The 26,161-nt window shown below is 37.1% G+C and overlaps 1 protein-coding gene across 2 annotated transcripts in view; it reads left to right on the top strand.

Annotated features, from left to right (window-relative positions):
- The first annotated feature begins 1,873 nt into the window (after window positions 1-1,873).
- LOC113116313 (ankyrin repeat and IBR domain-containing protein 1-like) overlaps window positions 1,874-26,161 on the top strand; it is a 29,971-nt gene continuing 5,683 nt past the window's right edge. Inside the window, exons 1-18 of one of the 2 annotated variants that reach the window (XM_026284400.1) lie at window positions 1,874-2,038; window positions 7,603-7,867; window positions 8,892-9,192; window positions 11,747-11,929; window positions 12,121-12,238; window positions 14,091-14,299; window positions 15,620-15,708; window positions 15,816-15,960; window positions 17,609-17,775; window positions 18,645-18,733; window positions 18,856-18,986; window positions 20,910-21,044; window positions 21,192-21,278; window positions 21,563-21,629; window positions 21,877-22,022; window positions 22,111-22,289; window positions 23,475-23,526; window positions 23,711-23,785. In XM_026284400.1, the coding sequence (XP_026140185.1) occupies window positions 7,680-7,867; window positions 8,892-9,192; window positions 11,747-11,929; window positions 12,121-12,238; window positions 14,091-14,299; window positions 15,620-15,708; window positions 15,816-15,960; window positions 17,609-17,775; window positions 18,645-18,733; window positions 18,856-18,986; window positions 20,910-21,044; window positions 21,192-21,278; window positions 21,563-21,629; window positions 21,877-22,022; window positions 22,111-22,289; window positions 23,475-23,526; window positions 23,711-23,785 (2,361 nt within the window). In that variant the 5' untranslated portion in view covers window positions 1,874-2,038; window positions 7,603-7,679. The remainder of the gene's footprint in view (window positions 2,039-7,602; window positions 7,868-8,891; window positions 9,193-11,746; window positions 11,930-12,120; window positions 12,239-14,090; window positions 14,300-15,619; window positions 15,709-15,815; window positions 15,961-17,608; window positions 17,776-18,644; window positions 18,734-18,855; window positions 18,987-20,909; window positions 21,045-21,191; window positions 21,279-21,562; window positions 21,630-21,876; window positions 22,023-22,110; window positions 22,290-23,474; window positions 23,527-23,710; window positions 23,786-26,161) is intronic. The other variant, XM_026284401.1, reaches the window with a different exon arrangement.

The following is a 26,161-nucleotide window of genomic DNA, read 5'->3' on the forward strand; positions in this document are numbered from 1 at the left end:
TCTCTGATTTTATGACAGCTGGGCCTTTTATGGTTATTAGTAGAACATTTAAACATTACAATCTAGAATAAAAAGTTACAATCATTTAATTAAAAAATTATTTTATTTATTGTATTTAAAGTTTATTTAACAGGGACCATACAAGCAAACATAGTTACAATACAAAGCCTGTAACTGATGTGCAGCATATAGAATTTATAGCTAGTGCTAATTTTCAACTCCTGTCCCTGGTTGGGCATTTCTAAGAACATTATAAAACAAATACATACATAAAAACAAGAAATACTACAAAACTATGTATATACCTGTATAGACATACACATATATACACATATACACATACACACACATAGATACATAATCATACACAATTATAACAACAATTAAAAATGTATACAATTTTGATTTGTCTTTAGCCACAGCTTAATCCTGGAAGTGAACTTTTTGAAGTCAGATATGGCCTTAATATCAGATGGTAATGCATTCCATAGCCTACAGCTCTTAACAGAAAAGGCAGTCTGTGCAAAGCTTGTCCTACAGTATGGTATTGTACAGTTATGATTTGTACTACTTCTAGTAACTTTTTGGTTGATCTGTATTTCAATAAATTTACTAAAAGGCTCAGGTGCTAAATTATTAATACACTTGAAGATTAATTTTAGGAAACATAAATTACTTAAGCTTTCAAAGCTTAATATTTTATATTTCTCCAGTATGTAACAGTGATGATAGCAGATTGGCTTTTTATCCATAATTTTTATTGCTCGATTGTAAAGTGAACCAATGTGTTTTGATGCAGACGGAGCTGCTTGCCCCCAAACTGTCATGCAGTATGAAATATGTGAAAACACCATAGCATGCATGTACAGTAGGGCTGCCTGATTTGGTATATAGTGTCTGATTAATTTAAAACAGTTGAGATTTCTTTGTATTGTTTTAGAGATTTTCTTGATATGTTTAGTAAAATTAAGTTGAGGATCTATAACCAATCCAAGGTATGTGAATTCTGTTACAGATTGAATTTTTTCATTTTGCAAGTTAATTGTAAATCTTTTATTATGAATATACAAATTGGACTACATTTGAGCTAGTAGGGCTGTATAACCCAATAAAATTATAATGTAAGCAATGAGTTTTCAAAATATTTTTTTTATGCATTTGATGAATTTTCAGTTTATTTACAGCGTGATGCCGTATGAGGGTTTTTTTCTTACAACACTGCCATCTGGTGTATAATTTCAGCATTATCAAATTTTCAATCTAATCTCTTTTGCTTTCTAAAAATTGTACTTAGTTACGCAAACGATGTAGAGTTACGCACACAGTTAAACATAGTCTTAAATTTCGAACAGAACGATTATTCTATGTAGTGTTTAATCTTAATGTTTCATCTACTGAACTGCATCATAATTTTAGTCTTGAGGGCAAGAGCATTCTGGTGATGATGTATTTTACATCTGGGGTGAAGATGAGATTACAAATATATAAACAACATTTAAGACTTAATGCAACACTGCTATTTATTAAAATAGTTCCCGAAGGATTAAAGTTAAAATTACTTTTAAAGCAAATTCCTATTACCATTACCCATTCGTTGCTAAGGGAACAATAAAATAAACGGTTGCAGTTGTTATATAAAAAAAAAAAAAAAAAAAAAAATATATATATATATATATATATATAATTAAACGAATAACTTGGAACATATTTCGCTTTTTAGTACCATGTGTCTGTTGTGTGTGGAAAACTACCTTAGGTTCTAAAAAGCCATGCAGAAAAGAAGATCACCTTTCCTTTACGTGTTTCTCAGAGCTCTGTATTTTTCTAACAGGAGCGCAACTGGTGGGGCTTTTATTTTGAAATACTGAATTCTAACGAAGGCAACGCCGTGATTGAGGAAGGCTTCACGGCGGCCGAGGACCGTTCACAACAAAGGCGAGAGGCAGATTTTTGTTTAGAGTCAAAACAGTTTCATCAGATAAGCGCTAAATTATTCAGGGTCAGAAAGAGGAAAAACGACCGCTGTCGTGCTAATTGGGTAAGTAGGATATGTACATTTTGTTGCGCTTCATCGGAGAAAAGACTTGTTTGGAACGACATGCAGTATTATTAATACGCTTAACGTTATTATGTCACAACAACAAATCGACTGGTTGACAGCGATGAAATTGAATTTATTTGTTATAGTTATACGTTACATATAAACACTCTGTATCTCTTTATATGATGTAACATCTGGATATTGTCAAGTTTCCAAGCTAACTCAGTTAACGAGCTAAAAAAAGCGGACAGCTCCTGTATTGATTTTATAATTACAAGTAACATAACAGATGCACCATAAGGAATGCATGGAAAATAAAACCATGCACCAGTGGCCAGCTACTCCGCTGAAAACACGCCTCGGTGACTATTTTTGTCAACGTAAATAATAATGTTTTGGAGCACGTGACAGCACAGTCCAGTGGCTATTTTCTCGTGATTCGAGTGTGTAATCCAGGTAATGTGTATGTAAGAAGCGGACGCTGTAAACACCTCGCCCAGCCCCTTCTAGGAAATCGACGGTTATCTAAAAACAGCGCAAAGAATCTGGAACAGCACACAAACAACAGCTGACTTCCTGCATGCTGAGCATCTCACTCTCCAACTGCAGAAATTAAACGTTAACGTATCACAATACCCTTGCAGAAGTTACCATGGTAACCTTAGTTTCCGCGCCAAAATGTCATATTTGCTACGGATATTGTTGCTTCCGTAGAGGCGTAACGTTAATTGATTGAACTGTGACACAAGTGTTTTTTGCGCGTTTTATGCTAATAAAAAAAATACACCCATAGAAACGCTTTTGAGAATTTTTATTGAAATTATCCACATAAGATGAAGGCCCAACATAACTTGGGCTTCAAGAAAAACTGTTTTATTCTTCATGAAGAGGGTCTCCCACTTGTCGGTGCTGCCATGCTTACGTCACGTGATGTGTGTATATATATATATATATATATATATATATATATATATATATATATATATATGTATATGTATATGTATATATATGAATGCGTGAGACGTGAAATGGAGTAAAAGTATCAAGACTTGTTCTGCAAGCATTCAACAAGTACAGCTGTAAGTACAACGCTTTTGTGGGGGATTTTGAAGTTATTGTGGTTTTATGTCATACTAACTCTCAAACTCATAACACGGCTCTCATTTTATAGTAGGAACTATGCTAACCATGGCAATATATTTTTGTATGGTTAGACATGACAAGTGTATTACAATGCCCTACAGATCTGGGGCACTTGGATATAAAAAGAAAAGAATCATGTGTGTGTTTTAATCTATCATAACTGACTGGCTGTCTGTTTTCTAAATGTTTAATTTTTCATTGGCAGTTTGTTAACTAATGAATTAACTAAATGTTAAAAATGAAGCCCTATTGTAAAATGTTAGTTAACAAAAACATTTTAACAGTTTCAAACTATTTCTATGTCATGTTGTAGTCCATATTAAAATAGTTTATTAAGACTTAAAGGCCGAATTTTAACGAATTTGTGCAATTTGCTTGTTGGTAATAAACATTTAAACTGTTATCCATTGTATTTTATGTTGTTGGGTATCACAAAACGGAATATAATATGAAAAAGTAGGTAATATCTTACAGCGGTCTCCTTTCCCCCACAATGCATTGCATCATGTCACGTTGGGGAGAGAATTTACCAAAGCCCGCATTGAGAGTGACTAGAGAGACAACAGTATTCAGATAGCGCAGATTATAGATAGATAAATACATAGATATATATAGATAGACTAGATATATAGATAGATAGATAGATAGATAGATAGAGAGATATCGACCAACAGTGACCCAAACGCACTCACTTCCCTACAGCACAAGCTTTTCAATGTAGTTTCCATGCAACAGCACCTCCCACACAAGCACCTGCCAAACACAGCGACACACACGCGGCTACGTTTGCAACAACATTTTCACCAGAGGAAGAGATAAACTCTTAGAAACGTCCATATAGCTAGCATGGTGCCTTTTATTTCTAGATGACAAAGACAAAGTTTACCAGTTGTGCGACACTCTGACAAAGGTTACCGGTACTTATCTGAACTAACGTCATGATCACTGCCACTAGATATAAAGAAAACGTTGATTTTTCACTCTGTGCTATTCAGTGACAGTAAAAAATATATGTGTTGTTATTGTGCACTGCTGCTCGTAGACTAGCTCCAGTGCTGATTGCTGCGATGCTAAATGATAGCAAATCACCAGGACACTTCACCAGCTCTCCTCTCATTCTCCTCGGACCATGCATTTAATTGGCTTTGACGGACATCAGTTCTTGGCAATTCCTCATTTGCCCTCTCATGTCTGGCAGGTTCGAAATTACACGGCTGCGGGCCATCATACATGTTGGTTCTTGTGACCTCTTCCTCATCCCAGTCAATCGCTATAGTTCTGATGCTGCGTTCCAGGCAGGTTTTTGAGCTTGTAATCAGTATTTCATACCACGACTAACGACTTTGTACCATTCCAGGCAAGTTACGCCAAACTTTCTGAGCGCAAGGAATTGTAACTCGATTATTTATTTTATTGCAACGTTACATTGACCTAAAATCGTTTTTTCAACGTGTACCACTTGCATAAACACTGCATCCGTAGGCAGTATTATCCATAGGGGCTGCCATCGTTGTTTCGCGTGCTGTGTGACCTCGGAACTCGGAGTACATCGATCTAGTACGAGACACAAGTTCACGGGTGGGAAGTCACGGGTTTGACTGTCGTTCCAGTGCACTTTCAAGGGTTTAAGGTTGGAAACACACGGGTTACGGGTTGCCTGGAACGCGGCATCATATAGGCTGAGGCTACCTTTCCTCCACTTCTCCCCAACGTGACGTCATCACAGAGTTGCGTAAAAAAACTTTAATATCAAAAACGTAAAAAACTGGTCTTTAAGATCATTTTTGAGACATTTTAAAAATTATAAACATATCTTGAGTGATTTATGTACCCATTAATCGAAAGTGGTGGTTAACCTGCAACATGGCCTTTAATACTTAAGTATTTGGCACTGTGATGAACATCATAGCAAATACACAAATCTGATTGGCTATTTAAACTTATTAAATATGTTTTAGAAATTAGGGCAGCTGATTTATTTGTGGTGTTTCAAGGGTAAGGACTGCATTTTCTGCAGTTTAGCCCCATCTGTTGTGCATTTTGACCAGCTGATGGGAATAGTATTCTTAAAATGCATTCCAAATTCTGAATAATTTGTAATATATAATTATTCACGGTATTTAGAAGTGCCCGCAATAACAAAATTGTGCATATTAATTACCGTAATATATCGCATTACTGCATACTGGCACAAGTCTAGTGCACAATGGTGCACTTTGAGCAAGATGGAGTCGCAGTGCTTATGCGCATCTAGGGTGCAGAATGATGTGCTTGAAGAAACTACACTCCACACGGTACAAACAAAGAGAAGAGAAATGAGAGAGCAATGAACTCCATCAAGATGTCATTTTATGTGAATCCTCATACCTTTATCTACGCATCAAGTATTATAATGGGAATATATCATCTTGGAGGGAAAGTTTTACCATGCTGACTGTCATACCTAAATGTGACATGCTGTTTGAACGCTGAGCGAAAAATAACTGAGCTAAAGCTTGACAGCTAAAGCAAAAGGAAGATCAATTTCTGTAAACTTAAATTTAACAATACAAATATAATTCTTTCCTTCACATTAAGATATATAGGCTATTCAGTGCATGAAAATCAAACTGGTTCTTTTGGTGTATGGATCTCCCTTGTGCCGTATAAAAAGCACAGTAATCGCGGTTTTCTGAAACCACGGTTAGATGAAATAATTGCGATTAGACCGTTATTTAAGTATCGTGACAGACCTGCTAAGAAGTTTATTAAGAGAGATTTTTAATACTTCCTGTTTTACAGACACTCACAAACTTTGGAACAATTATATTTATGGAACTCAGAAAGGTATTTTTTTGTTTAATTATTTTGATATAGGAAAACAAGCTATGATTCTAGTTTCAACATTATTTCTTATATAGACATTCCCCTTTAAATACGTTAAGTATAAAAAGTGACCAACATTTGGTTTTTGATCACTGAAAGGGATAATACCAACAATCTGGACATTGAGACAAATTGAGATGCACCTATCTCTGCGAGTGAACTACATAGGGCCTTGAAAATTAAGATTCAAAAAGAAAAGTTTATTAGGAACCATAATCTTAAAGGACATTAAGATAACTTTCATACTTCTTGAGTTACATGCACACAACTTTGGAAAAGCCTTAAATGAAGATGTTAAAAGGAGAGTTTGTTAAAACCTAGGAGAAAAAAAAAATGTAAGTGTTTTTTTTCCAATTTTTTCTTTTCTTTTAACAGTACCCACTAAACAGTGACAGATAATGCAACATAGATTGCTAAAGTCGACAGATTTTACTCACTGGCCTACTGATCTCTGCGTTAAAATGACATAATGATGCTGCCATCTTTATTAGATCGTCATTATTAACCCCCTGTAATCTGGCTCCAAATCTTAGGTGAAAGTTGTAATATTTGGTTGTTATTTTTTGGTAACTCTTTGGTTACCAACATTTTATATTTCACAGAAGAAAGTAAGTCAAACAGGTTTGGAACAATGTCAAGATGAGCAAATAGTGACAGAAATGTTTATAGTTCACACTTATTGTTCTATATAAACCAATGCAAGACCAACCAAAAGAGGTTAACCATGAAACTAGGCCAGGCGAGTTGTTTTACCCATGAGGTTGCCTGTCTGTGATGAAATTGAGTCAGTTTTTGTAAATGGCCCTGTTTATTATTTCTGCAGTTGGGATACTATATTCATAAAGTTGGTGTAAATATGAATACAGCTGACACCTCCGGTGTCCATGTTGACAGATGGTATTTGTGGGGGCATAACTTTTGCCCTGCTGAATCCTGCCCCTCGACAGAACCTATTCGCAGTATGTCGACAGAAGTTGGCGAAGGGAGCCGGAAGCCCCTAGTGTTCCTGGAGGAAGTCTGTTTCGTTCCTCACCATCTCCTGTGGAGAATGAGTCAGGGTGTTGAGACAATTAGCCGTCTGCTTCTGATCCAAGACCTGCTTTCATTTTTCTCTCTGGAAGGTTGACAAGGATTTGCATAGATGTGCTGGTTTTAGATCAGCTCTTAGAAGCGGCTATGCTCTTGCAGGTCTTCTAAAGGGCCCACATGTAAAGTGGGACATGTTAAGCATCTGCTTCTGTCAGGCCTCTCTCATGTGGTTAAACACGTGATTTAGTTTTGTAAGTGCTGCTTGGATATGATGGAGAGTTAGTTTTCTTCTAATAAGCACTTCAGGTCTGTTCCTGCAGATTTTTACTGCACGTGACGTGGTATTAAAGGTTATACATTTATCACAACTTCAAATAGGATTTATTTTCCTTTGGCTCGTGTTTTGCTTATTAACATGCCTTGTGGTGGAGTTGGAGATTTCTCCGATGTTTACTGTATGATGAAGCTGACTCCTATCTGATGAAGTACAGTGGACACATTCTTTGCTTTATTCTTGTTTCCAGTAAGCGCACAATGTCAGCTATCTGTGGACCCACAGGCTGAAGAGGTCTGATCGTTCAGGAGAGCTGGGAAGCGAGAGATGGGGAACACGGCCACCAAGTTCCGCAAAGCACTGATAAGTGGAGATGAGGTTCTGGCCTATCAGCTCTACGAGGGCAACCCGCAGTTCAAAGAGTCTCTGGACCCCAACACCTCATATGGGGAACCGTACCAACACAACACCCCGCTCCATTATGCTGCCAGACATGCAATGACGCGTATACTCAGGTAAGACGTAGTTTTTAGTAATATTTAGTATTTTGGCATTCTGCTTATTTTTTATTTAAGCTATCATTGCCGAATGGCTTTCTGACTTCCAGATGTTTAATGATCTAATATTTAACTTAATGGCTTTGTTTCTTATTTGTATGTAAATTTTCATTTACAAATAATAAATAAAAAGATTGTCATTTATGTGCTCACCATCATGTTGTTTCAAAACTGTATGATTTTATTTCTTCTGTGCAACATAAAAGAAGATATTCTGAGATATTTTCAAAATTTTTTGTAGTTCATAGTTTTTATTTATCTGTAGCTGTGATTAATGTGTTAATAGCACTGTTTTATCATCATCCATTATTTTATTGAAATACATAAAAAATCCAATTTACATACAACGGCTTGAATAAACCTATGATATGCAGAATAAATATATTTAAAAATAATTTACATAATGATTATGAAATTAAATATTTTTTTCTTGATGGATAAAGGGATAGTTCACCCAAAAATGAAAATTCTGTCTCGAGTTGTTGTTACATCCTTCGGAAAAAAAATAAAAATATTTTTGATGAAATCCGGGAGCTTTCTTACCTCGCTTAGACCGCAATTTTAGAACCATTACTTGTTATTTACATACAGTGTAAAGCACACGCATGGTTCGTGGTACTCTCCAAAATGGCAGAAGACGGGATGAGGAGGAAAATATTTTTGTAATAAAAATAAATAAATAAATAAATTGTTTCTTTGTGCACAAAAAGTATTCTTGTAAATTTGTAAAATTATGATTGAATCACTGATGTCACATGAACTGCTTTACCTGTTTCTGGGCTTGGGAACATTTCAGTTGCATTGATGTCTATGCAGGGTCAGAAAGCTCTCGGATTTGTGAAACTCTTTGGCCTAAAATTGTTATTGTCAGAATTTCATTATGAATACATCCCTAGAATCTGGTTTCTTAAATCAAAACCAATTGAGAACCAATGACTGCTAATTTTTTTCGTTTGTCATCCACCATGCCATAATTTCACAGGTCCTTCCTGTTCAGCAAGGACGGGAACCCCAACAAACGTAACATGCACAATGAGACCACACTGCATGTGTTATGCATGGGGCCAAATATCTTCCTATCCGAAGGGGCTCTGCAGCCGCGTCTAGCCAGTCCCTATGAAGATGAACGCAGACGTGCTGAGTGCCTCCAGATGATCCTAAAGTGGACCGGCGCCAAACTGGACCGTGGTGAATATGAGAGTGCTGACATCAGTGCCACCGATAACAAGAAAAACACTCCACTACACTACGCTGCTGCCTCAGGGATGAAGACATGTGTGGAGGTACATATAGCACAATTATCAAACACTGTCGATACATTCACGGACACAGTTGTTGGGTTCAAAATCATACAGAATCACTCTTTCCATTATAGTAAACTCTATATAGTGAATGGGGAACAATTTTTGGACACAGTTTCTGACTAACCCAGAATAGGTGCAGCACTAGCAATCTCTCTGTAATGACAAAACTGTGGAGACATTTTAACTGTTCATGTTAATATCGTATTGCACACCCTTATCTCCAGTCACTTGGTTATGTATTTTTGACCACCTGGCTAGTTGGCAAAAGGGGATTTGAAATTGAGATCCCTGGAACATTTGGGAATCTTTGTTCTGACAGTAGAAATGATTAAACAGTTTTAATTATAAAAAGTGTTTATTGGGCAACACTTTATAATAAGGTTCAATAAGGTTAACATTAGTTAATACATTATACATAAATGCATTGAACAGCATGCTTTTCTTTTAATTATTCTATAGGTAATGTTAAATAATAAATATAATATTGTTAATTTTTAGTTTGTTCATAACGGATTAACTAATTCAGGGTTAAAATGTATTCATGTATGAACAAATAAAAAAGGCAATTTAGATTTACATTTTATTAATAAATGCTGTAACGTTTTTATGAATTTTCATGCTGATTGTTGCATTAACTGATTTTAACATATAGGGCCCTATAATACACCTGGCGCAATTCGACGCAAGGCGCAGCGCAAGGTGTGTTTGCTAGTTTCAGTCTGGTGCCGTTCGCATTTTCCAGTCCAGCACCACGTCGTTTAATTAGCAAATGCATTTGCGCTCATTTGTGTGCCAATGGGCGTGCTGGTCAATAGACCAACCAAACCTGGTCTAAAGTCTGGCGCAATTTTTTTTTCTTTGTGATTTAAAGAACGTGTTTGTATAGGCGAGTCCACAACGCGTCTACACGCTTCTAATTAAACACAGGGACGCACAGCAGCACACAAACATGCCAAATATAAAAAAATTAAAGGATTGCAATGCATAAGAATTTTTTGTAGGCTAATTAAATATATATACAACTGGCTCTTAAAGGGAATGGAAAATGAGACTCTGATTGGTTTATAGCATGTTACGCGCAAAAAACACATTTAGAGAATAGGGACAACCCATTTAGACCATGCGCCCGGGCGCGCCAACTGTTTTTCCGCCGTTAAAATGGCAAAAGTGGATTTGGACACGACCTGAGTGCACCTGCGCCGTGCTCTTTACACTTTGTGTTTAGATCGTTAAAATAGGGCCCATAGAACTTTAGGGTTGGTCAAGTGCTGGCGAAAAAGTAAATTTATATTTAATCATTTAGCAGACGCTTTTAGCCAAAGTGACTTACAAATGAGAACAATAGAAGCAATCAGACCAACGAGAGAACAACAACAGTATACAAGTGCCATGACAAGTAGTGGTCAACCAATATGTTTTTTGATAGCCGATGCCGATATCTTGAAAAATAGAGGGCCGATATAAAGCCGATTTTTTTTAAATTAATATTAATATTTAAGAAATAAATATGTAAAATAAATGTGTAAAATAAACCTACTTTTGATGACAAAGTATTTTTCACAAATGAATAAATATTTAATAAAATGTTTATTAAATAGAAGTAAAAAAATGTAATTAAAAGGAAGTAAACACTGTAACAAACAGAACACTCAGTATTTTGGGAAGTTTGTGTGCATTGGGAATCATATTTTTCAAATAAAGCAAGGGTAATACTGGATAAAAATGCATACTTCACAATATCTCACCGCTGGATTCGACTTAGTTTGCAAGGTTTCTGAAATTAAATGTTCATTAGTCACTCAAAGACTTGTTTAAATTACATAAATGCATATTTGTTTAATGCTGATGGCAAACGAGAAAGTATTATAATGTTTGCCTTTCTATTACTAATAAGCCTAAAAAAAGCAATCATTATAATATTTTCTGTGTACATTAATTCCTTTGTTCAACCATTCTATCTGATTATTAGACAGACTTCTATCCGTATCAGACCAAACAATTAACGACGATGATGAACAAGAGAGAGAGTGTGAGCAATGTGTGTGCTCCGGTGCTTCTGCTCTCATAAAAGTCCTGCCTCGAACTCATCGGCCAAGCAGAATAACTTTTTAGAATACAGAATACAGATTTGTAAAATGCCAAATATCAGCTGATATATCAGCCTTAGCGATATATCGGCCGACCACTAATGACAAGTCCCATTTAGTCTTGCGCAGTACACAAAGCCGTTTTTTATTTTTATTTATTTTATAGAATAGAAAACGTAAGTGCTAGTATTAGTTCGTCAAGTACTTTTCCATATTGTAAAATATAACTATTTATGTTTTGAAACTTCCTCGAATTGATCTTGACAATTCTTCCACATCTATATTTAACAAGAAAATGTGGCAAATATTGATATTTGTGTTTAATAGCGTATGTTCCAAAAGGTACTGTATGCTATCTTAGGTCAGTTAAACCTTATCTGGTACCTCATGTCATGACCCTGTTAATCTTTTCTCTGTATATTAACCATATTTTCCTCTTTTTGCAGCTTCTGGTGAAGCGTTGTGCAGACCTGTTTGCAGAAAATGAAAACAAGGAGACCCCATGTGACTGTGCAGAAAGGCAGCACCATAAGGAGCTTGCACTCAGTCTGGAGTCTCAGATGGTCTTCTCCACTGACCCCCATGCAGAGGATATTGAGGCAGAGTATGCAGCTTTAGACCGCAGGGAGGTGAGCTCTCCAAATAAACTCTGGAATTTCTTGTGACATTAACATTTGCCTCAAGCCCTGGTGTCCAGATGTGTCAAAATGTAACCTGCTTTGTTTTAAGACCAATAAAAATAGAAGAGTTTGATGCAGATGTCTGAATACTGATTTCGCTATGATTCAATGTTTAACATGTAAGCGTGTTACTGTTTCAGTTTTATGAAGGTTTACGAGTGCAGGACCTCAGGAGACTGAAGGACATGCTGATAGTGGAGACGGCAGATATGTTGCAAGCTCCTCTCTTCACCGCAGAGGCTCTTCTTCGGGCACATGGTACGATTGTGTCCAACACTCAAAGATATATTCAGTGCTGTTGGCTGGCCCAAATTAAATTTTGGTCAAATTTGTTGAGAGTTTGGAGCTGAAAAACTTGGTTTGGTTTGGTTTGCTGGTAACACTTTAGTATGGACCAATTTTCATAAACTAGTTGCTTTTTAGCGTGCCTATTATTAACATATTGGCTGTTTATTAGTAGTTCTAAAGCACATATTCTGCATGACCATATTCTTCATCCCTAATCCTACCCCATACCTAAATTTAACTACTATCATACTAAATATTAATAAGCAGCAAATAGTAGTTTTTTCGTTTGTTAATAGAGAGAATTTGACCTTAAAATAAAGTGTGACCGGTTTGCTTGGTTTGGTTTATTCCTGTTCATTTGTTTTTTTTTTTGTTTTTTTTTTGGGACAGCCAGTGACCATCATGCATTTGTATTTAATGGAAAAGAGCAGCTGTGACATTTTGGTTAGACTTTATAATAGGGAACACTATTTATTATTAACAAGTTGCTTATCATCATACATATTACTAGCATATTGACTGTTATCCACGTCCACTTTACTCAAAAACCTGATAAGGCCTGTAATTTGGTTTGAACGGATACAGTGCTTGTTCTGACTATTAGGGAAATTATTTAGCAAACAAATATGCGAGGGGCAGGAAATTTATAAAATGTTGTGTGGGGTCATGGCCGTTGAATTCTGTGTACATCTGTGAGCACATATTCTGTGCAGGCCTACTTATTAGGTTCATTCTGACGCAATCCTTCCAGTTCCTAACTCATGAAGAATATATCTTCATGTCAATTTACAGCTGTTGGAAACCGGTATGGCATTGTCCTTGGAGAGATCTAAAAGCATCCATGCTCACAAAGCAGACCTAGATTCCTACAAGAGCACTCATGTTTAGAGCTGCTAAACTCTCTGGCAAAAGACTCATAATTGGATCAGTGCTTTCTTTTTTTTAATCTCCAGCAGCCTGTCTAGCAGGCCTTGTTCCAGATGACTAGAGCCCATGGGAGAAAAGGGCAGAGCTCTGATTCATGTGCGCTGCTATTATTGCCACGGCTTCTCTGGAGACCGCCAGGCGAGGCTCAGATATGCAGTTTCACCTTCTTTTAATCTTAAACCCACATTCACACTCTTGACTCCTGAAACTACGACGGTAGAGCTCAAACAACTGGTGTAATGCACTTTGAGGATTTTCATTTGGGGAAATCTCGCACTTTTCTTTGCAAGCAAGTTTAATTTGGTAGTATTTTGTCTGTGTTTTGCCTTGGACTTTAGTCTGTTATCTTGCCTTCAGCGTCTGGAATCTGTCTCCAGGATTTCCTTTTGGAAGTGTCATTTCTTATCTTTTCTTACCCCAGCACACTTCATTGATGTTGACCGATAAGTTCATTCAAAGATATCAAAGCATATGTCCTTTTTAAATGCCGCCACCGTCTCTTGAACTAGAGGAAGAGGAAACTGGAGCCTAAAAAATAAGTGAATGTCTTTGCACCTTTTAAGTAATGAATGTCTTAACATGCATTTTAATGGTTACTCATTATTGCTAAAAGCATACTTCCTTTTTTTCCCTCCCATGTGGGTGTATACCAGCCACGACTGGCAGGTTTCATATCAAGACAAATAAGTGCTCTCATATCATGTGGGAAAACAGCCTTCTGAACATCTGGGTAGGTTTTTCCACCCGGAAGAACAGCTTTGTTTAACTCTCGAATCAGTTACAATTCCACTGAAAAAGGCATTTGATAGGTGAATTAATGTGTATTTTTAGAATCGTGTAGCTCTTCATTTTTTTTTGCCATGCATACTTACCCATGTTTCCCTTTGAAATTTAGACTGGGACAGAGAGAAACTCCTGGAAGCGTGGATGTCTAATGCTGAAAACTGCTGTCAGCGCTCAGGCGTTCAGATGCCAACTCCCCCGCCCAGAGGCTATAACACCTGGGACACCCTGCCCTCGCCCCGTACGCCTCGCACCACTCGCTCATCCATCACCTCCCCTGACGAAATCAGCCTGACCCCGGCTGATGATGATCGCTCCTTGGTGAGGGTTCAGATTTGGTCCTCTATTAGTGATGTAACAACCTCTTCTGTGGAGAATGATGTACAATAGTTAGTCTTAATTTAATTAATTTTAAGTTTTGTCTCGAGTTAATTTAAACGTTTGTGAAAGTAAATGCACGAGTATCTGGATTTGAACCGTGCATTGTGTCCAAAGCTGTGCTATTGTCACTATTGTCATTAATGTTAATCAAGCAACAAAAGAAAGAAAATCACTCGCTTGCTCTTGACTGAATAACTTTTGTAACTTTAATCTGTTTTTAATTTACGTTTTATTCAATTTTTGTACCTAAATACTGTCGCTGCTGTTAGACCAGAACAGTTTTCAGGTCCTGGGTTTAACTGACAATATACAATATTCAGTGATGTGGTGATATGTTCTCTGCTTAAAGTAACGTCTGGCCCAGTTTTAACCTGTACTTCTTATTAAAACCAAATAGAAAGCAAACAAGTACCATTTAATAGGCATTTCAGTTCACATGTGCAATCATACATTTGAATGCATTTTTATTCTTATTGTAAAATAATGCATCATTAGGTACCGACTGTAAACTGTCACCACGTTGTCTGACATCATTAATTTTAAAATGATTGGCTAACATTTACATTTATGCATTTAGCAGATCCTTTTTATCCAAAATGACTTACAGTGCACTCATACTTTTTTTTTTTTTTTTTTTTTTACCAGTATCTGTGTTCCATGGGAATTGAACCCACAACCTTTTGCGCTGCTAATGCAATGCTCTTCCACTGAGCAATAGGAAAATTAATTATTTGGTCATTTAATATTGTCTCAAAAGTCATGGAAATTCATTGGTTAAAATGTGTATGAACCTTGAGTGTTAAAATGACAGATTAGTTAAAAAGTACGTTGATTTGGGCACAAGCTTACTGACATATCACACAACATTGACTATAATTTCCAAGAGACCCGTAGCTTTGTGAGGCGAGCTTGGTTCATGAGGGATCAGACTCAGTATGTCGTAGCACAATCAGTTCTTTCGTGTATCAATAAAAAGCCTGACCCTATAGCCTAAAAATAGGTGCATGATCACCACTTTCACAATAAAGCCACAGTCTATGCTAGAAACAAACTTGATAATTGTTAAATAAGCTCGAGGAGTTAGACAAAATCTCTTGGCTAGTGTAGTCTGTCACTAAATGAAATGGCCAAACTTCATTTTATCAAATGTTTATAATTCTGACCCATTTTATGCTGCTTCATGTATAGAATGAATTCGAAAGGTATGTATTTTATGTAGATATTTTCTCACAAATGTTTTTCTTTGTTCTCCGCTGTCAGTGTGGCATTTGTATGTGTGCAGCCTCCATGTTTGAGGAGCCTGTTGATATTCCATGTGGTCATGAGTTCTGCAGAGGATGCTGGGAAAGGTGAGGGTGTTTTCTGTGGAGGCTTTGATTCAGTGCTTTAGTTCCATTACAATCACTGTCAGTTCTCACTACTGCTTTAATGATCATTTGTACTTTGCCCTTGGCAGTTTCCTGAATATGAAGATTCAGGAGGGGGAGGCCCACAATATCTTCTGCCCAGCCTATGACTGCTTCCAGCTGGTTCCTGTCGAGGTTATTGAGAGCATTGTGTCCAGAGAGATGGACAAACGTTATCTGCAGTTTGACATCAAGGTATAATTACAAGATTAGATGCACATTAGTCTTAATTATGTTCATGGATACTGTTGTAATTGTATTGTTCAGTGATGTGGTGAGTTAAACAGAAAGATAGATTAAGTAATTCAGCAGTCAGTCAATATATTAGGCCCCAGTTTTGATTCAAACCCTGTGATTGTGAGTTCATAGGTGGTTTTCACAGACACACAGATCAGTCCTCAGTGGAGTTTACGTGTTTAGTGTTATTGTGAAGTCAGTCCAGAACGGTGGAGCATTGAAATGGGAGCTGAGAGGGTTGAAGTAACTGTAACAATGGCAGCTCTCATCTGAGAATGTCTGAGAATGACACTTCTCACGCTGTGGAGTCCCAAGGCTTTCATTATGTTGCCATGGAGATGTTGAATCTTCCAGGGGCGTCTGAGCTCTGTTGTTGCCATTTTTAGGGTCAGAGTGTACTAACGGACTTCTGGAGTTGTTGGTAAAAATTAACTCCAACCCCAGCATCATAACAAGACCCAGCAAATTAGATGAAGCGAATCGTTGCACTCAGAAATCATTCAGTTTCATCTGAGAATGATTAATGTTTAAGTAATAATGTACAGCCAGCTGATTATTTTATTGTAGAATAAATCCTGAGAGAAACCTGGACTATACTTTATCCTACCTATTATTTACATGTACTTACCAAATAAATAGATATACACATGTGGGAATTTTACAAATTACATTTTTAATGTATACACACCACAAATCAGAATTTTGGGGTCAATTAATAATAATAATAATAATAATAATAATAATAATAATAATAAATTATGAATAAGAATTAATTCAGTTGATCAGAAGTGATTTAAAAGTTAATAGCAATTTTTTTTTCAGGTAAATGCTGTTATTTATAACTTTATATTCATCAAAGAATCTTGATTTAAAAATGTACCATTGTTTCCACAGAAATATTAAGCAGCATAATAAGACATGTTTCTTCAAAAATCAGCATATTAGAAAATTTTTTGAAGGATCATGTCACACAAGACTGATGATGTAATGGCTGATGAAAATTCAGCTTTGCCATAACAATAATAAACTACATGTTATAAATGAAAATATAAACCAGTTAATTTAAAGTGTACTAATTTCCCAATATTGCTGTTTTACTGAATTTTGGATCAAATAACTTGGTCAGTCTTGGTGGGTACAATAGACGTATTCAAAAACACACACACAAACACAACAATTTGACCCCCAAACTATTGTACAGTAGAGTAGTATAATATAACAATATAAGTTCATATATTTTTAAAGAGAATTTTAAGTTACCCCATCTAGCTTTTTGTATCTGTTGCTGATTTGTTGTTTTTAAAACCAGTGATACTGTTTTCTTGCTATTTACTAGATACACAAACCATTAAGTAAAGAATTCGCTATGCTATTCAATATTTTTGTTGTTAAGAAAAAAAAAGAGGACATGAGATAAATGTTGCATATTGCCGTTTAAAATGGTCGAATATGCAGTTCAGTTATTTTACATCAGAATCAGAGAATTGCAGAGAGCCACATATTAAAAGATAAGGCAGTTTCTTGCATATTAAATGCCCCCCTTACTTGTTTTCTCCTTTATTGTTTCTCCATCCTCATCTTTACTGTTTTTCTTGTTCTTCTTCAGGCATTTGTGGAGAATAATCCTGCCATCCGGTGGTGCCCGCGGGCTGGCTGTGATAGAGCAGTGCGATTGGCCGGACAGGGGCCAGGTGCCAGCACCTCTGACCCTCTCAGTTTTCCTCGCCTCCAGGCCCCTGCTGTGGACTGTGGCAAGGGCCATCTTTTCTGCTGGTCAGTGCCAGTCACTGATACAAATCTCTCAAGTCATTATACCATTATACCATGTGGAATTCTGAACGAAACCTCCAGTTCACTACATAATTTAACATGATTTAAAGGAAAGATGTTAATAGTATTGAAATAATATTAATCGTATTTCTAAAGGACTCATATTCTGCACTTAATTATTTTAGTAATGCAAATTCTGTTAAAGATACATTGTCAAAAGGTCACACGTGTATTACATATATATAAATGAAGGAAGAATGTGTGTTTGTATGCATGTTCTGCTCACAGTGGTCTCTAGCGATGCAGCTGGCTGAGTTTCTCTTTCCCACAGCTCTGGCCCTTATGTCCCCAACACACAAACACAGACATGTACACACACCCACACAGTGGGCTCGTATCTCATCACTGCCTGTGCCAGGTCTGAGCATTGCATTTGAGTCAGAACACCCTCCCCTCTCTCACATATTTAATCTATCTGAGTGAATATGGACTTCATCTAATACGTAAGGAGCTGCAATTTAAAAGGCGTCTGTGGTCAACAGTCTGCCAGCATTGTTTTGTTTCAGTGGTTCTCAGCTGGTAGGTCACCATCCTAATTGGGTAGTAGATATCAGGGAAAATACCATGGTAAATGTTAAAAAAGAATGCCTCAAACTCCTGAACCTGGTGTGTACAAGGAACCGATTGAACTTGATAAAGTACATTACTTTAAAATAAGTTAATCTTTCACTCATGTTTGAAACACATATTTATCCCTACAAGCCATTCCGCTATCAACAGCTAAAATGCATGGAATAGAAATAAAATATTCACTAGGAATGGAATTTCCTTCAAGATTAGGCCTGACATCACACTGGTGTTTCTCCCCACAGGGAGTGCCAAGGAGAGGCCCATGAACCGTGTGACTGCCAAACTTGGAAGATGTGGCTCCAGAAAGTCACTGATATGAAACCAGAAGAATGTGAGCCTGTTTTGCTGTACTTTAAGTGACTACTAAGATACATTTCCTAAAGTAATGTTCCTACCTGTCCAAAAATGGTTTTGGACCTCAAGCAACTTTATTTCGGTCTTTTTCCATTTCAGTGGCAGGTGTAAGTGAGGCGTATGAAGATGCTGCCAACTGCCTGTGGTTACTCAGCAACGCCAAACCCTGTGCTAACTGCAAATCTCCCATTCAGAAGAATGAGGGCTGTAACCACATGCAATGTGCCAAGGTTATTTGTGTTATAATATTATGTATATACCAGGTTAAGAATGGGCGGAGTCATTGAGTTTTTCCATATCAAAGGTGTAGAATGCAGGGTTGACAAGAGAGTTGGTGTGAACTTTGAAAGTGAACAAAGGGTCAGATATGATACCAAGGAAGTTTGAAAGGGATTGACAAAAACTTTAAAATCAATACACAAATCTGAGTTTTGGCCAACTTATTTTTAAATCTCCTTTGTATGTGTTTAAGAAAATTCCCAGTGCCACTGACCGAAATGAGTGGGAGGTTGTGTATCAGAACAGGTGGTAGAATAAATCTCAACAAATCAGTGATTACTGAGACCATGATGGTTGGTGATATGACAAATAAAAGGTTTGTAGATTATGAAAATGAAAGGGCCAAGAACATAACCCTAGGGGACTCCCTGAGTGGAAGAGTTGTGTTTCTCAAAAGAGATGAAATATTATCTTCCAGTAAAAAGTAAACTGAGGGAATTGTACCAGTATGGCTTGTGAGCCTTGTGAAGAGTAAATCAAGACTTTTTTGGATGAAACCCTAATTTGAAGGCTCAATGTGGATTATTAGAAAGCATTGAATTTAAGTTTTGCTGCTTGTCTTTATGGCTTTTTATGCTAGGACAATCATAATTATTAAAAGGTTTGTTCACCCAAAAAGGCAATAAATTACCCTCAAGGCATCCTAGGTGTATATACGACTTTCTTCTTTCAGACGAATCCAGTCCGAGTTTATCTTTGATCTTTCAAACTGTTTAATGGAACTCAGCGTGTGCTTCAGTCCAAAAGAAGTGAAATAAGAAGTGCCCATCCAGTAAAAAAAAGTGTCTCACAAAGCTCTGGGGGTTGAACATCGGCCTCCTTTAGTGAATCGATGCGTTTTTGTAAGAAAAATGACCAAATTTAAAACGTAATAATCAGTTTAATCTAGTTTGTGCTCTCTGTTGTACATGAAAGAAGTTCCGGGCGAATGACGTACGAGGTCGGTTTTGCACATGGGCCGCTCAGAGGTGATGACTGCGGAAGCGCAGGGAAGAGATCAAAACAAAACAACGGTCACTAATTAGAATAATTACAAAATGAGGATTGTAAAGAAGAATGTCAAGAGGATTTGGATATAGGCCAAAAGAAGGTTTTCCTTTGCTAAAGTAAGAAAACTTTGCTTCCTTTGCTCCATTTAACAAACGTTGGTTTTCACGAGATTAACTAGCACATGCACAACACTGACATATTACATCATCCTCCCGGAGCTGCTTCCGTGTTCTGTTGTCCAACCACCCCTGAGCAATGTGATACAATGTGATACACTTTTTTTAATGGATGGGCACTTTTTATTTCACTTATGCACTGAAGCACTGCAACACCTGCTGAGTGCCTTTAAACTTGAAAGCTTAAAAAGATCAAAGACAATTTTTTATATAACTCTGACTGGATTCGTCTAAAAGAAGAAAGTCATATACACCTAGGATGCCTTGAGTAATTTATGGCCTTATTTTCATTTTTGGGTGAACTAACCCTTTAAGATTAAGATTTGTTTCTAAAGTTCTGCCTCTGTAACGGTGGATTGATATTAAATCATTAAAAAAAGATTTAAATTAAATAAATGATAAAATTCAAAGATTCAAAGAAATGTTCAAGAAATGTGTGTGTGGTTTAGGCAGAAATGCATTACTGTTAATTCAATCTTGATAATCCTGCAACAAGGTTACTAAACAGGGAAAGATTGCAAATACTAGCACTCCAAAAATAAAAAGTGAGAGATGGTTTCCTAGCAACACACTTAATCCTTGCTCTCAGAATCCCACAACTCCCAGTGTGATGCCTGCTAGACCGCTATATGCATTTGCTCGTGACATAAAAGTAGTCCAATGGTTTGTTTTAATGTAGGTGTTAATCAAGAATGTATGTGTGTGCAGTGCAAGTATGATTTCTGCTGGATCTGTCTGGAAGAGTGGAAAAAACACAGCTCATCTACAGGAGGTTACTACCGCTGCACACGCTATGAGGTCATCCAGCAAGTGGAGGAGCAGTCTAAAGAGATGACTGTTGAGGTACATATATGCTCGTGCTGTTTTGTCTGTAAGAGTTATTCTAGAATTTTTAATAATGAAGAAAAAAAAGATCTCACAACTGTGTATGTCTGATCCTGCACATTTACACACCTTTTTTGATGTTGTTGTTTGGTTTGTATTTTGCAGGCTGAGAAGAAACACAAGAACTTCCAGGAATTGGATCGCTTCATGCACTATTACACACGGTTTAAGAATCATGAGCACAGCTGCCAGGTAAAAAAAAAAAAAAGGAGTCTAAATAAATCTGCCTGATTTGACATAGTCTCAAAAAGTAATTGACTAAATGCCATGAAGTCTGGTTTGCAATGTTGAATGGTCAAAAACCGGAAGAAATCATCTGGATATAATTTAAACCAAATAACCAGCCACCATTTTTTTTTTAACCTGCCGTTTATGCATCATATGGTCAGTAAACAGACATTTGGCAGTCTGTGGATTGACATTAGTTGTGACATAATGACTCAGATGGTCTTTATTTGTATTATCTTTTCCAACAGCTGGAAGAACGCCTGCTTAAAACGGCCAAAGACAAGATGGAACAGCTTAGCAAAGTTCTGAGTGGAAGTAAGATGCAAAACCTCAAGCATATAATCAATGTTTATAAATTATTTCTAAGCTATGTTAATGCATGGTCAACCTTGTATCGGTTGGTAAAATGAGTGAAAGTACTCTATAGAGAATTAAACCTGCTTTTCCATTCACACAGTGATTCCTTCTACATTTAGCAGTAGATCAAGTTAAATACTTGGTGTTGTAGACTTTTTTTTTAATTAGATTTTAACTCCAATATTGTGTTACTGTGTTGTTGCAGGAGAAGGCGGACCTCCAGATACTACTTTCATTGAAGATGCAGTGCATGAACTACTTAAGACTCGTCGTATTCTCAAGTGCTCTTACCCATATGGGTTCTTTTTGGAGCCCAAAAGCACAAAAAAGGAAATATTTGAACTTATGCAGGTTAGTAACACACATGGTAGTTATGGGAAATGCTTACCTTGGACGTTCTAAGTTAGCGACAACTTAATACTCTTATTCTTACTGTTAGACTGACTTGGAAATGGTGACAGAAGATCTTGCACAGAAAGTCAACCGGCCTTACCTCCGCACACCTCGTCATAAGATAATCCGCGCGGCCTGCCTGGTGCAGCAAAAGAGGCAGGAGTTTTTGGCCTCCGTGGCAAGAGGTGTGGCACCCAATGATTCGCCCGAAGCCCCTCGACGCAGGTAAGAGCCTTTTCCTGAAATACAGACTGTTAAAAAAAATAAAATAAAAATAATGATGTTTTAATGGTCATACTACAATTCTTTTCTTTTTTTTTTTTTGAAAATGTAAACTCTTGTTGAAAACAGAAAAAAACAACAACATATATAAAACTAGTTTTAAACTATATTTTTTAAAGAAATCGAACACAAATTTCTATGAAGTAAAAGGGATATTTCACAGAAAAATGAACATTTCGTCAATTACTCACCCCGGTGTCGTTCCAAACTCGCAAGACCATCGTTCATCTTCAGAACACAGATTATGATATTTTTTAAATCCGAGAGCTTATTGATCTTCTATAGACAGAAATGCAACTGAAATGTTCAAAGCCCAGAAAGGTAGGATGCATCGTCCTAACTTTGATGTCACACAACTGATGTCACATTGGACATCGTTATAATATCATGTCACATCAGTTGTTCAACCTTAATGTTATGAAGCTACGACAATATTTTTGCACGTAAAGAAAAGAAAAAGAATGCATTTATTTAATAATGTCTTCTCTTCTGTGTCAGTCTTCAATGCGCGTTCATGAGAGTACAACAACACATGCGTTTACGTTCCTCTGATTGAAAACATGGCACTGCACATCCAGGTTCTATTTCAGAACGCCGGCTTCTGCGTTAGTTGCATCATTCGCATGCATCATGATACTCTTGTGAACAAAGACTGACACGTAAGAGTATAAATTGTTGATTTAAAGTCATTTATTTTGTTCTCTTTGCACACAAAAAGTTGTAGGTTGTAGCTTTATGACATTAAGGTTGAACCACTGATGTCACATGGACTATTTTAATGATGTCCGTAATACCTTTCTGGGCCTTGAAAGTTTCAGTTGCGTTTCTGTCTATGGAGGGTCAGAAAGCTCTTGGATTTCATCAAAAATATCACAATTTGTGTTCCGAAGATGAACGAAGATCATCTGGGTTTGGAACAACATGAGGGTGAGTAATTGACAGAATTTTAATTTTTGGGTGAACTATCCCTTTAAGTTAAATAGGGTTAATAGGGTTTATTTTACTACTGTATTTTAGTTTAACAGTAGTATTGTATTTATTTAGTTACTTTATTTGTAACACAACTGTACCTGCAGACTAACAGTGTATAGGATCACATGGAACCTACTTTTTTGTTTGCGTTTGCAGTTTTGCCGGTGGGACATGGGACTGGGAGTACTTGGGTTTCGCTTCTCCTGAGGTAACTCTTTTGTTTGGTTTGTTTTGAGACTTTGGGAATAGCTTGTGTCTACGTTAAATCTACTTAGCTGGTACCTGAAGTTTTGGCAGTGCATATCAGCCTATAGAACAAGTTGTAGTCCTGTTGCAGCAGTTGTGAATATGTGAAGACCTGTAATGTACCGCTATTTTGTTCTAATCTAAAGATCCAGAGGAGTCATGCCTTTCTCGGGGGAATTGATCCGAGAGAGCACTATCAGTATACAGGAAGCCATCCCCAGGTATTAAAGAATCCTCATTAGAGCCCATCTCAGGAACGGCTAATCAAACAGTGGAATGGCGCCTATCATGTACACTCCATCACTTATGTCCTTGTCCACTTTTTTTGGTCGCATGTTTTATTTGTTCTGTTTGTTCATACTCTATTGCAGGGTTATTACAATCTTGCCCAGGAGGGCCAATGCAGTGCAGAGTTTGGCTCCAACCCTGATCAAAGTTTTTGGGATCATTAGAAAATCACAGGCAGGTGACTTTGATCATGGTTGGAGCTAAACTCTGCACCGCATATGCCCTCCAGGGCAAGATTTTAATAACCCTGCTCTATTGCAGCTATTCATATATTCCAAATGATTGCGGTGCATTCCAGATTATGAATTCTGATGCCGTTCATCTGGAAAGCGAGATATTTTTCTTTTCTGTTAATGTATCCCGACACGGTCTTCTAAAAGATGCCTTTGGTGCTGTAACTTCAAAAGGAAGTTTCCTGCTTTGACTGTTCCATGAAAGGTCATGAAATATGTTTTTTGCAGACGTTCCAAGGTGAACCAGTCTACCACTTCAGTCGCTGCTCTTCTTTTGAAATCATGTATGCAGGCTATGGCACAGTTTCATTTTGCTATGGATTTATGGCTTGTAGAAAGATGAATTTTATTGATGCTTGAGCGGTGCCTCTCAGGAATGTTTTCCTAAATGTACGTTTTCTTTGAGTATGCTGCCGTTATTGCATGCTTACTGCATGCAGCTTCAGTTTGGTTAAATTTAAGACTTTTTATTTTTATTTTTGGTAGTTTGTCGACCCATGGTGAAAATACATTTGGAAGAAGTGCAGTTTAGAATTAGATTGGTAATTCAATCTTAAATAGATTATACTGACATATACCCCGTATTTTGTCGGACTATAAGTCGCACCCGAGTATAAGTCGCATCCCACACAGCAAGCAATTTCGGCCCAGAACCGGCCCACATCTGGCCAGTGTTAAATCCATGCGGGCCAAATGTGGGCCAGATCTGGGCTGAAACTGCTTGCTGTCTGGGTATCAGTCCAAATGTCATGATGAGGTAAAACATTACCGCAAGAGGGCGCTCTATGCTGCTCAGTGCTCCTGTAGTCTACACTGAAAACATAGAGCGCCCTCTTGCGGCTGTAGATGGTAATGTTTTCTATCGTTAATTTCTCTTGGTTCATTTCTCTCGGTTCTTGTCTAATTAATTTTGATAAATAAGTCGCACGACCAGCCAAACTATGAAAAAAAGTGCGATTTATAGTCTGGAAAATAGAGAAGGGTCTGGCTGCAGACTTGCACTTGCACTCTCAGACTTGCACTCCCAGACACTTGTGCTTCCGCTAGCGACGTCACTTGCAGTCTTTATTATTATTATAATTCAGTAGGCATAGCCTATATGTCTTGTTGTTGACTCAAAGTATATACAGACCAGCAAATATGAACGTGCATTATGAAATGCGTTAAGTGATTTTAAAAGGATCAGCTCCGTACAGGCAAGCAGACAAGTACAGAACGCAGTGCGTTAAATTGTACATTAAACGTTTTCCTCCTATAGAAAATAATTATAAATAAAACACATAATGTAGCTTAATGGACAAAGACAGTGATATAAATGAGTTGTAGACAGTTTATTCTATATGGAAAAATACTTAACGCGAAACTTTGCGCATTGCGTTTATTCACCACCACAGCTTCTTGTCATCATTGGCAACATGAGCGATTTGTGTCCATTGCAAGTGTCACAGGTAGCAGAGAGTGAAAGTAGCGATTGCAAGTGATATTGTAATTTAGTTTATTTTTTTCTTGTCTTTGCCACCTGGCTACTGTTATAAAATGTTGGGAAATTCAAACAAAATGTAAAAAAAAAAAATCAATAAAATAAAAAATAAAGACTGCAAGTGACGTCACTAATGGAAGTGCAAGTGTCTGGGAGTGCAAGTCTGAGAACGCAAGTCTGAGAGTGCAAGTGCAAGTCTGCAGCCAGACCCTCTTGGGAAAATACGGTACACTGAAATGCTATTTCATGTTGGTTTTGTAGTAAATTTCATTACAGAGTGATGATCATACTGCTCAGGCCACACCCACGGCCGCTGACGGTGATTTCTGTATTAGCATATTTCCGTCTTCAGCCAGTTGTACTGTTTTGGCTTCCTATAATCAGAGCCGTTTTTGACAAGGTAAAAAATAATGTTTTTTACATGATCATTGAGGAAGTTTGAACCAAAGTGTTTTGCAGACATTTCACAAAGATCCTAAAGAATCATACCAACTTGTGGAAAATTGCCATCAGATTTCCCCTTTAATAATGCTGGTCACTATTTTCGATGCTGTTGCACTACCAGTCAGAAGTTTTTGAACTGTAAGATTTTTTAA

This window comes from Carassius auratus, chromosome 16, assembly GCF_003368295.1.
Source record: "Carassius auratus strain Wakin chromosome 16, ASM336829v1, whole genome shotgun sequence".
Taxonomy (NCBI): domain Eukaryota; kingdom Metazoa; phylum Chordata; class Actinopteri; order Cypriniformes; family Cyprinidae; genus Carassius; species Carassius auratus.